The following is a 12999-nucleotide window of genomic DNA, read 5'->3' on the forward strand; positions in this document are numbered from 1 at the left end:
AAACAGATTAATTAGTTGGAAAAAATATCAATTGGAAATTAGTTGGGAAAACAAAGGTTTGTTCTTAGGATAAAAGGTCTCTAGGGTCATTTTCCTACATGTAGCTGTAAAATTTAGTATCTTAAGCTTGTATGTCTATGAAATAATTCAATTACTGTCATTCTGTTACTTTCCTCACCAGTTTTTTTGCTGATGTTCCAGAAATAGATGAGAACTGAGATTTGAAATCTGTCGGTTTAGGTGCAGTGAGACTTTCAAACAAAATCTCACCTCTCTTTGTTTTACATGTGAGTTAGGAAACTGTTAGAACTCCAGCACATCTTTCTTACATGGAAGAAAACCTGACAGAAAAATGGTTTTTAAAGTACAAGTGGTTTTGCAATTCACAACATTTAGTATAGAAAAGGAAGAATATCAGAATTCTTGTCTGAGGCAGAGGTTCTTGTAATACCAAGTAATGCAAAAGTTAGATAATTTGCATTGTGTGAGTAAAGAAATTCTGATTTTTTTTAACTTTTTTTTTTTTTTTTTTTTTTTTAACTGGTATGGGAAACTTTAGTTTGCTTAGGGATTCTGTGCTAAGGACCCATGTGATCCTATATGCCTGATTACTGAAAATGTCTGCAGGCATATCAATTGAACAAATGATCTTCTTTACTAGAGATGTATTTAAAAAAAAATGAACTCAAATTTCAAGAAGGATAATAGAAACTGGAAGATGTTCTTAGCAGTTGGTTTCTTCCACTGTTCTTTAATCCCACCACTGTGACGACTGCAGCTGGGTGTTTGGAACATCTTAGGATAATAATGATGAAACTAATAACTTCTTTGTTCAGACAAATAATACTAGAGGTGACAGTAGAAATAAAAGATAAATCAGTCTTTTCCCTTTGCTTGATCCACCACTTTTCTGACCTTCCTAGTGCTTACAATATTTATATAAGTTCCTTTATTATTCAATACTTGCAAAATGAGAGAGGAAGAGGAGTTATAAAGGCTTATTTTGCATAAGAACTGTGAGAGACAGAATTTTGTTTGGACCTAGAGAAGGAGGAGTCAAACTGGACACCCCTAGACAAACGCAATTCACAAAAGTCTGACTGTTTTGACATGGTTTTCCAGAAGCAAAGTTTTCTACGTTTTAAGGTTTTTAGTTCAACAGCCACGAGGTTGTATTTCTTCTTTCTAAACTCTATTCCCTGATGCATTGAAGTATACTTTAAATCAATAAAACTGGGAGTGTGAGAACACCCACGTACAATGTCAAACAGTCTTACAATGAGATGATAAGATTCTTTTAGTCTTTCTTGCAAAGAAAGGACCTAACATCTAGAGGAAACTGGTTTAGATTTTGCTTGAAATGAAACTATTGATGTTGATAAAATAATGTAGCAAATAATGTGATCCTAAGATCAAGACCAAACTGTAAACGTAAAGAAGCAGGAAACAAGTCTAACCATGATCAGTACTAATTAATCAAAGGCAGACACTTGGAAGTTGAAACAAGTAGAAGTAAACTTACCCTGTCAGGGAGGACATTGTATATACAGGGTGTCATGTTCAGTATTTCATGCATCACTTCTGAATGTTTTCTCTGAATCATTAAAGCCATTGTTTAAATGGAGTGATTCATGGGTGGTGGCATTCTTCTGTTTGCTTGCAGATACAGCATCATACTGTAAGTTCAGAACTATGCATGAGGTTAGGAAATGGTGTGGGTTTAATAATCTCTAGTGTACGTGTAGGGGTGCATGTTGCTTTCATTTTCTTTTTTGTTTTGGTGAGAGGTCACCCCACTGATAAAATCTTGAGCATTTAAAGTACATTTCTTAGAATACTTGTAAACTTATTAAACTGAACTGCTGGAACAGTCTGATTAATGCCATGTTCCTTCTCATGAGCTGGCAGCTGACAAATGTTTTTATATTTTTTGATTTTATTTAAAATACATGAAACTGAAATAAAACTGAACTGGAACTTTTATTGGAGATTGCTCTGTTAGTTATTTTCTTCTGATAAATGTAAGACAGTGATGTGAAGAGTTCATGTAAACTCCTTATGCACAATGGATGTCACCTGAGAGCTGCCACCATTATAGTTGGGGTTCTGTTTTGTTTGAGTTTTCTTAACTTTATGGAGGAGGTAGCCCAATAAAAGGACAAAATACATGTTCTTCCAGAACATTATGTAGTTTAGAAGTAGTTCAATTACATGTACTTTCATATCTTGAACCAGTAGGTAGTGTATTAACACTAATGTTGCAACTTGGAAATGCTGGTATTAGGCTGGTTTTGAACCTGAGACTACACATTGTTTTAAATGTACCAAGTCTGATGATCAGAGTCTTTACAACTGAAACAATTGTTGAATATTACTGTCCTTCATGAATTAGTTGAATAAATTGGCAGCCTGGTAGCTACGTTGAGATAGTCCCAATTCATGTAATTTCTTTGCTTTTTTCAAGTATTCTAGGACTGTAATTCGTCATCAATATTCTGACAAGATATATGTTTGTTCTGTTGAATCAGAATAAACAGTAATATTTGTGCTTTCCAATTTAATGATGGGAAGAGTATTTGAGTAACTTTGAAAGTTTTAATTTTTTGTATTCTAAGTTTATATTTTTTTAAAGTTCTGAGAATTTTTGGATGTGAAAGAAGACTTTTTTAGCTTAGACACATGACTTTTTCAAGTATTCAAAAACATACTTAGTAGTAGTCTGTCAAACATTTAACCAAAGGTATTTTGGGACAGTAAATATGTATTGTCTGGTTATTTTTTATTTTTAAGTTGTGATGGAATACAAGTGGGAAGCTGCAGATCACAAAGTACAAAGGTTTAATGTGTTACCTTTATCCTAAGTCTTGTTATGATAAAAACTGATTTGAAGGTGACAAGTACTCTGTACATACTGCAGAGAACCAAGCAAATGGAGCCATTGCTTATTTGGGTGTGGAATGGGAGATAAAGCTTGCCCTGTAATAGCATTGTGCATTAAAAGTGTTCAGGTGTATGTTTTGGCTTCCGCATTTTGTCTCACAGTGACTTTCTAGTAGCTTTACATTAGGGAAAGAAAAGTTATTGCTTATTTAGCTGCTGTGAAGCTGTAAAGAATCTTTCATTTTTTGCTAAGAATATGATGAACTAAGTTAGTGATCTTGCAAAAAGAAAAAAATCCATACACCACATGAATGTTGCTGTAGAGCCATGTAAGATATATTCTGCTTTCTAGAAGTACAGTCAACTGTACTTACTATTTCTTCCTTTTCTGTTGAGCAAAGTATTAGTTTGTCTTCCTCCCTCCTTATCTTAAGCACTGTTATTCAAACTGTGAATGTCAAATATTACTGGGCTTAGATTTTTTTTTTTCCCTGTAAAAATTCATCTAGGAAGCAGACTTCTGTCCTCTGTTGTGCTTTCCCAAAAATATTTCTTGAAAAAAGTATAAACAAACAACAACAACAAAACCCAAACCCAAAGAACACTTAACATAAAAACCAGAAAAAGACAAGATTAAAATGACTTAGCAGGCATTTTAGTGATTAAATTGTCCAGTGTCCAGAGCAATTTAAACTGTAATTTGTATTTATTTTTCATTGATAGTGCAGCATTCCAACTAGTTCCATAACTAAAATCCTTTTCAATGTAGCATGATTTTATTTTTCTGTATCTCTGATTTGTTCAGTTTAATTTTAAATATTTCTGAGCAGTTTCTTCAACCTCAAGTGCTGCATGATGAAAGACAATATAAAAGGTGCCGGTAAAATGTTGCAATGATGACATAGGTTGCTGTCTCCGAATGCGTTCAAGTAACTTCATTTCTATTTGAATGCACATAATACTGTTTCCTTCCTGTGTGCAGAGTTCTGTATGAGGGGAAGGAACGCATAATTTCGGGCTGTGAGGTGATTCAAGCTACTCCCTACGGTCGTTGCGCTAATGTTAACAACAGCTCGGCTTCTTCACAACGCATCTTCATCACCTACCGAAGGGCCCCTCCAGTGCGACCTCAGAACTCACTGGCAGTGACAGATATCTGTGTCATTGTTACCAGCAAAGGGGAAACCCCTCCTCACACATTCTGTAAAGTGGATAAGAATTTAAATTGTGGTATGGTGAGTATTTACAAGCTTGCGTTCCCTTTTTTTTTCTTTTTTAACCCAACAGGCATATTTAAAGGAGAAGGTCCTTGAACTCTTCTTAGCACTATTATAATTGTGTTCTATCACTACACCGTAATTCCTTCATTCTTTATACAATGTGTGAGATGTCGGTTTTGTAGGTTTTGTTGCTTTGATTTCCTCTCGGGTTAGAAATTACTGTTTCATACTGATTACTCACTACTTCAGTTTGCATATTCATCTATTCGTCTGGGCGCTATTTAGGAGTAGTGCAATAAAATGTTAATTTATTTTTCTTTTAATTATCCCTTCCCTTCCCTTTGGGGATGCTGGCATTTGGTATAATCAGAAATGCTTTTTTCTTAGTTATTTCTAATGCCTGTGTTACTTAGACATTGTAAGTATGATAATTGCTGCTTACAGTTTCTCAGTTTGCTTTGCTTTAATTGGTTCTCTTTTATTTAGTCTGTTTTGCTTTTAGTTTGCTTGGAGTGGAATAAGTGAGGTTTTTTGAGTGGTAGAGTTTATTTAGACAAACTACAAAAACTCTGTGTCAATAACCAGTTTACAGAACTACAATAAAAGCTTCAAGCTATGAGTTATGATGATTAGAACTTGACTTCCCCTAATGAAGTCCCCAAAAGAGTCTACTCTTAAATAACCAAGGAAACATGAAGGTGGAAATTAAACTGCTTTACTTTTGCCTGTTCTTTTGTTGAAACAGGTCAGAGAGTAGTGTGGTGGTGTGGTTATTTTATGTAAATCCTTTAATCTCTGAAAAGTGAGAGAAGGATGAATTCTCATTTTTGTCATTTACATGCACTCAGCAGCCAACTGGTCATTTTATTCTGTAATGCTTTTTGTTAAAATATCTGATTTCTTTGTAAAGGGAGTATATTCGAATGCTTGATTTCTGTTGATTATTGTCATCTTTGCTGGTTCTGAGATGAAACTTGTGTCTTTCAGTGGGGTTCCAGTGTATACCTTTGTTACAAGAAATCTGTGCCAGCTTCTAACTCTTTAGCATATAAAGCTGGTAAGTAGTTTTAGAAGCTGTCTTAACATGTTAACAAAAGGATTCAAATGCCTTGTTGAAATAAAAGAATAATTTAAAAAATTTTAGTGCTGTCTGTGGGAATACTGTTCCTGGAGGATGTCCATTGAAATCAGCTTCTATAGTGCCTTCTTTGCTCTCCTCATTTTTTCCCGGGGAAAAAAAAAGGGAATAGCATTTTTCTTTATTATTCTAGTTCTTGTGACAGGCTTGCTGCCTTAGGAGCTTTAGCAAACTTTTGTCATAGCAAACATTTCAGATGTAGGAAAAGACTTCATATTTTTTGCGTTGGTGATAACGGAGAAGGAGTAATTAAAATCCTGTTCAGCCTTACTTGTATTTCTTTCTATGTCTAAACATCTTCTGTTTAATATGAAAGTTAAATGTATTTCTTCCCTTCAGTTCCACAACTATTTTCTTGTTCCTTATTTGAGGAGAGTGAAAAATATTCTGAACAATAAATGACAAGTCTGGCTTTTAAAAGGTTTTTAATGCATTGCTACAGATTATTTTTTGTTTCTGAAGAAGCCCAAAAAAACTTTCAGAATGTTTCTGCTGAGAACTAAGTGTACCAAATTCCTTTGAAAGGAATAAATTACCAAACGGAAGCTGAAAGAATAGATAATGAAGTTGGTGTAGCACAGAACGAGCAAGATGAGCAGCAATAATAAACCCATGCTTGTGTGCCATTTTTCTAACAGCAAGAGTTTGATATATTTCTGAAAGCTGGATAAACAATTCTTTTAAATTCAACATACAGAGTAGCAGAGAATGCGGACAGTCAGATAGTTCATCCTATTTTCAATGAAGGTATTATTTCTGTTTTTACAGTGAATTATCACTTTCTTCATAGGAATTTCTAATAAAATCTAATCCAGTGGCACATTTAAATAGCACAAGTAATTCCCAAGTGGTTTGATGTGAAAATCTTCACTATGTACTGTTTTTGAGCAGTTATTAAAAGCGTAATAGCTCAACAAGTAACTTCAGTATTCATATACTATTTTCAAGTGATTGTTACTTGGATGGCTTAGTCTTACTGTCAAATGAAAGACTTTCTCTTTTCAGTTATAATCTTCAGTTATAAAGTTCAGGTAACTGTCAGGCGTACCTATATTTTGTGGAAAATATATTGCTTGCATTATTTAGGGCCTACAGAGCAAATGTGCTTACTTTTCTTTTTCCTGTTCTTGAGGCTTAATTTTCAGATATCCTCAAGAGAATTATGAATCATTTCCACTGTCAGACTCTGTACCTCTCTTCTGCCTTCCTATGGGAGCTACTATTGAGTGCTGGGACCCTCAAACCAAATATCCACTACCGGTGTTCTCAACATTTGTACTGACATGCTCTTCTGCAGAAAAGGTATGGCTCCACACTGTGTTTTTGCTTTTATTTCAGGTGGCTGTTATAAAGATAGATGGGGATTGTTTCTTCTGTGTTTAAGAAATACATTATCTAATAATTCCTTATAAAATTATATTTCTTAAGCCTTCATGTGAGATGAAAATGAATCAAAACAGGAAGCAGCTGGAAGAGTATATGCTGTTTACTCCTATGTAGGCTGAACCATACCCTTAGCAAAACCAAAGCTCACAGCACATGGCTTTCCCTGTTCTTTCATGTAATGGGAATGGAAGTGTAGGCTACATATTAAAGAGAACTTAACACGTGTGTGAGCAATGTGTTAGCAAATTGTTACAGTTTTCACATTTAAAAGGCACTTCTATGTGACTTTATGTAATAGGGCTCTGTACATATCTCTGCACGTGAGTTGATAACTAGCTACCAGAAAACAGGAAGGCAGGGAGAGGAAAAGTATGTGCTGAGAGGGAGGATGTGAAAGGCTTTAATGAGCATACAAGACTTAGTGATCTTGTTGAATTTGCATGAAGGGATGCATGAATTTGCATGAATTCAAACATCTGAATTCTAACATTTGGATCTGTCTGCTGAATCTGTGGAAGGCCACCAGCACACAAAGGCACCAAAAATGTGCCTTGGCTTACATGTGGGAAGGTAGTAGAGGTACTCCTGATGAAGCAAGGGAGCCTTTGCTTAGGGTTGGTCTCCCAGCTGTTGTTTCACCTTGCCAACTGTCTGTGTGTGTGTGTGAACTGTATGAGGGAGTGATTTAATGTGTGATTGACTCTCTAATAAACAGCAGTTTGGCTCTGTTGGTGATAACAGCTCAACTTCCACTCTGTCTCACTCCCTTTCCAAACAGAAGAAAACATTTGTCCAAAATATTAATACTTCTATTGCAAGCAGGGATGCAGTAGCTGCTACTGTTTTTCTTTCCTTATTCTTCTTTTGCTAAGCTTACCAGAATAACTCAGTTATGAAACTCTGACAAATAGGGAAGAAGTATTAGAAAAGGTTGGTGTCTGTTTAGCTTGATAAAATGAAGGAAGTCAAAGCTAAAATAATTTTATTGTTTGGTTTGGTAGTGATAGGGGAATTTACTAAAGAGAAACATTTGATGAGAGTTTGAGTTTGAGATTTTGGGGGTGTTTTTGACCCAGATGATTAATAAGGTTTTGTCACAGAATGAAGGTTTGGTTCCTTCCCTTTCAATTTGCTGAGTATGAATACTTTGTTGAGGAAGGTGCAATGAAAATGAGGAAGAGAGTTCAAACCACTTTGTTTATAAGGTTGCTTTGGGTATATGGCATAAATAATGTCATTTCATAAGGTACCAGCAAAAGCACTGTAGTTTGTGCAAACACCGAGGACGTAAAGATGCACCAAAAGTTCTAGCCCAATTTCCTGTTAAATACTGGACTTGCTTAGCTGTTTTTCTTAATCTTTTAGGTTTATGGTGCTGCTATCCAGTTCTATGAGCCTTATCCCAGGGAGCTGCTAACAGAAAAACAGCAATCGCAGCTGGGTCTTCTGACAACTGTAGAGAGAAAAGTGATTACTTCCAAGTCCATCAATTCAAACAAATGCATCTGTCTTCTCTCACACTGGCCTTTCTTTGAAGCATTTAGAAAATTTCTTATGTTCATCTACAAACTCTCTGTCTCTGGACCTCATCCTCTTCCCATTGAAAAGTATGTGAAACATTTTTCAAGTTGATGTGGGAATGTAGTTATAAGCTCAAGAAGTCATGTGATTTGTGCATGTCTCAGTTGCCTAGTTGCTATAGTTGATCCGTCATCTTGTTTGCACTGTTTAGCTTATGTTGTACTGATAGAAATTGTTGCTGCTTCTGTTTAATAGTACTGGCTCTTGCAGTGCCAGCAAAACTAACTGGATTTTACTCTGGGTTTTTTTTAGAATATGTCAAGCCTGTTTACCTTTCTCTTAGCTAAATCAAACACAGAACAGACTGAGCTGTGATACATGCTACATTTGCTGTCCTTTGTTTTAGCTTAATAAATATAAGCTCAAGAATGCTGTACATTAGCAGCGAATATCTATGCCTGTTTCCAAGCACTGCAGCTAATTCAGATTGTCTGTGGCTGTGTTTGTAAACTCTGCAAAGGATGCTTGTCATGATCCTGAAAGTTTGCTGGAAAATGATGTTACCTTCAAAACTGTTAAGACATCTGGCAGTGAAGTATATACTTTAGCAGAATCTCCTTTAAAACTCTGTAGAACTAGGCTGCCTGGGGTTTTAAGTGGCTTGCATAAATGCCATTTTGTTCATATCTTTTGCTTATATATCTGAAGCTGCCAGTATTAATTTTCAGGCACGAAATGTGAGCGAATTAAGCTTCTTTGTTTCGGTTTGCATAAGTAGGCTCTTACACTTACCGAAACAGTAAAGAAATCTTAACAGTCTTTCTAAAACATGCTAGCATATTAATTCTGAAATGTGGTTAACATTGTTTTCAGCCCTTCTTTACTATTTTTCTAATATCTTGTCTTCTTTGAAGGCATATATCCCATTTTATGCACAATATACCTTTCCCTTCACCACAAAGGCCAAGGATTCTTGTGCAGGTAAGCAAAACGTTTTCACTAGTTTAAAATCTGTTTTAAGCCACAGCAATGGCAAATCCTCTCTTGCCTTTGGTTTCTTCCTTTATGTTTTTTACTTGGGTTTGAATACTCACCTACTGGAAGGGAGAGGGGAGGAGATGGATGGGCTGGCCTTCTCTCTCATTGGTATAAACCTGGGAAAACTTAGCAAAGGAAACAAACTATTTCAGACTTCAGGTGGTGTGGATGGCAGAAGTGTCCTACTTGCGCTTGTGAAATATCTGCCACGTATTATGGTTTTATTTTATAGGCACCATTTGCATTACCTCCGTGGCAGGGTTGTTTTCTGTCTTTCTCTCACTTGTCCACCCACTGCTGTGGGTCAGATGTTAGTCCCCTGGGGCATTGTCTCTTGTGCTTCTCTGTTTAATCACCCAGCAGTAGTTACATACTCAACACTGAGTCACAGATGGTTTCCTGTAATGCTCAGAATTGTTTCAGTGGTTAATACATGTTCTGTTCACTTAGTGAACCCGAGTCCCAAAGACACTGTGTCTGTAAACCAGGCAGTTTATAAGACTATGGATATATATTTATATTGGAATATTATACTGTATTAACTTTGAGGTTGTTCATATCAATCACATACTACTTTATGTGTTTCAGCTTTCTGCCCATGATGCATTAATATTGTCACAGCCAGTTTCTACACCATTGCCATTAAGGTATCATTATTAATGCTTTAAATATATGCTACTTGAAAAAATCAGAGGCAAGTAGGAGTCAGTCTTAGAAGGAAGTCAAATGTTAGTGCAATCTCAATAGGTATTATAAACAGGAAGCTCAATATGCACTTTTAATGTTACACAGTCCTTTCTTGACATAGATGTGTCCCTTGTGGAAGTATAATATCATTAATTATCCTGAAATAAAGATGACTTGCCAGATTATTGCAGGAACTCCAAAGGAATAATAAGACGTTTGTGAGGAGAAAAAAAATACACATATTTAAAGATCTTGTATTTTCAGAACCAGTGCAGTAAGCAAAATTTAATAGAATAGAGACTGCTATCTTGCTTTTTTTCCCTTTTTGGATCCAAGAGAGACAGTTAAATCAAGCAGTTAGGTGAAATCTGTGAATCCACAAGTGTGCAAACATTTTGGAAATTCAAAGGTATACCTACAAATTGTTATTTGTGCTTGAAAGTTGTTGCAGTCTCTATGGATGCTGCCTGCACCTTCTGGGTTAGACCTCCCTATGATTGTGACATGGGGTTTTGTTTCAGCACTTTTGCTGTTCTTTGGTTTTAAGTTGAAAACCAAGATCTTCTGCCTTTTTATTCTCTCCGCCCCAAAGCATTATCATATAATATTTTTTATGCAGAAGAATCCCATCTTTAATCACAGTTTTTAGACAAGCACTTAGGTGAAAAATTGCAGCCCTCCACCAAATTGCAAAGCAACATGTAAAAACTTTTTTAAGGACCAATTTGACACCCCTGTACTCATAGATATCATTACAATTCCTAAGTGTGTACTATCCAAACAAATTAAATGGAGGCTAAACTATAGGAACTAAAGGCATGTTGCTATCAGAATGATGGATTAATTTCATACCGGAATTTGATGCTGTGATTCTAAGATCAAATGGATACTCTAGTTCATGATTCTTTCATGAAGTAACTCATCGTATGGAACTGCTGGTCTTGTTTTTGTTTGAATTGGTTAACCAATTAGATTTGCTTTACTGTTATGAAGACAAGATGCCTGTGCATCTATGAGAGCAAGCAACACAAATTCAGCAGTAGCGTGGTTTAGTGTATGTTTCTTCAGCAATAGAATGCAAATTTAGGTTTCTTTGGCATAGTATAAGCCTTAAAATGACATGATGGCTGTTAGTTAGATAGGTAGGTATTTAGTGTGTATTAGCACCATTCAACTAGTTGATCCCAAAGAGTTGTCAGAAGTTTGATAGCAGTAATTTTTTTTTAAACCCTGTAATATTTTTCTTTTCTTCCCCTTTCCCATCTACTCCTTAGTGGAGCAAACTTTAGCACTCTGCTCATGAATCTTGGACCAGAAAACTGTGCCACTCTATTACTTTTTGTATTACTAGAAGGCAAGATCCTCCTCCATTCCCTTAGACCAGCTGTGTTGACAGGCGTTGCTGAAGCTGTAGTAGCTGTAAGTACAAAGTGTTCTATACAGTAGTGAGAGAAATCAATTTAAACACCACAGTTGTAACAAGGCTTTAAGTTGAAGTTATTGATGTACTGAATGGTCTTTTTTCCCAGCAATAGCATTTAGTTCAATTGTCCTAGCTAGTAACTCTTAGAAAGATCATAATTTTTGCATAGATAACTGATTAAAGTAATCAGACTTGGGGACTTTTTTCTGATAGTGTTACAAAGCTTTTAGCAATTTCATTTCAATGTGCTGTATGTAATCTCTTGGTTTTTCTTTTACAATATCTGTTGTCTTGTGTTAATGCATTTATTTAATTTAATTTTTCCTTCAGATGATATTTCCATTTCAGTGGCAATGTCCATATATCCCCCTCTGTCCTTTGTCTCTGGCCACCGTACTCAGTGCACCTGTTCCATTTATTGTTGGAGTTGATTCACGATACTTTGATCTGTACGATCCACCACAGGATATTGTGTGCATTGACTTAGACACAAACATGGTCTACATGTAAGTTCTATAGAGATTTTATATTTTTCTGTAGACGAAGAGATTGCTGAAGTGCTCAGGAGATAAATTGTTAAACACTGTTTGATGCAATGTGGTTTGTTTCTTACTGTCCCCTGTTTTTTTTCTCATTTCTAATGCTTCAAAGCAAATTAAAACTTTGTAAGTCATGGATCAACACTTGGCACTTCCCGTAAAAATGTGATGCAGATCTTGCATCTATAAATTTGTGACAATGGTAAGTAACTAGGGAAAGGATTGGTCCCCCTGTACTAGGGTGCTGGGGAGGCTGTATCTCAAATTCTGTGTTCAATTCTGGGCCCTTCACAACAAGAAAGACATTGAGGTGCTGGAGCATGTCCAGAGAAGGTGGTGAAGAGTGTGAAGCACAAGTGTTGTGAGGAACAGCTGAGGGAGCTGGGGATGTGTAATATGTGGAAAAGGACCCTGAGGTCCTTATCACTGCAACTGCTTGAAAGGGGGCTGTAGCCAGGTGGAGGTCGATCTCTTCTCCCAAGTAACAAGAAGTAGGATGAACAGAAATGACCTCAAGTGGCACCAGGGGAGCTTTAGATTAGATAGTAGGAAAACTTTCTTCACTCATGGTCGGGCTTTGGAACAGACCGCTCAGGGAAGCAGCCGAGTCACCAACCCTAGGGGTACGTAAAAAAGACATGTAGGTACAGTGCTTGGTTTAGTGGTGGACATGGGTTTGTGGTGGTCATGGCAGTGTTAAGTAAGTGGTTCGACTTGATGATCTTAAAGGTTTTTTCCAACCTACATGAACATGAATGCGTCAGGATCTTTGATAACAGCTCTTGATGCTGCAAGCACTTGGGCTGTAAGCACTTGGGCTACTTTATGTTAGTGTTACTAACGAAATTTTTCTGAAGTTTTGTGATTGTGAGCCCAATCAAGCGAAATTTGGTGTCTTCACTACATTAATTCTAAAATATTTTCACTTAACTATTGTATTTTTAGTACTTTTCTTGAATTGAAGTATTCCTTGAACAGTTTCTTTGCACCTTCTTGAGGAGACACTAATTCAGAATAACTCTTGTGGGTTTCTATAATTTGAGTACAAATAATAGAAATTAAAACCCGTTTTTTTCAGGTGTTTAGTAACTTTATTAATTACTTGCGGGAGCTTGGGTGGGTCGGACGGTTGGGACGGCTGGAGACGAGAGATCTCTGTAGTCAGAT

The 12999-nt window shown here is 36.2% G+C and overlaps 1 protein-coding gene across 5 annotated transcripts in view; it reads left to right on the forward strand.

Moving 5' to 3' along the window:
* DENND4C (DENN domain containing 4C) overlaps positions 1-12999 on the forward strand; it is a 74540-nt gene that overhangs the window by 22039 nt on the left and 39502 nt on the right. For all 5 annotated transcript variants that reach the window (XM_082301733.1, XM_082301729.1, XM_082301731.1 and 2 more), the window contains exons 3-10: positions 3863-4115; positions 5088-5157; positions 6371-6540; positions 7990-8231; positions 9060-9126; positions 9772-9830; positions 11145-11289; positions 11624-11799. In XM_082301733.1, coding sequence (XP_082157859.1) covers positions 3863-4115; positions 5088-5157; positions 6371-6540; positions 7990-8231; positions 9060-9126; positions 9772-9830; positions 11145-11289; positions 11624-11799 — 1182 coding nt within the window. The remainder of the gene's footprint in view (positions 1-3862; positions 4116-5087; positions 5158-6370; positions 6541-7989; positions 8232-9059; positions 9127-9771; positions 9831-11144; positions 11290-11623; positions 11800-12999) is intronic.

Source organism: Coloeus monedula (assembly GCF_965178545.1).
Source record: "Coloeus monedula genome assembly, chromosome: Z".
Lineage (NCBI taxonomy): Eukaryota > Metazoa > Chordata > Aves > Passeriformes > Corvidae > Coloeus > Coloeus monedula.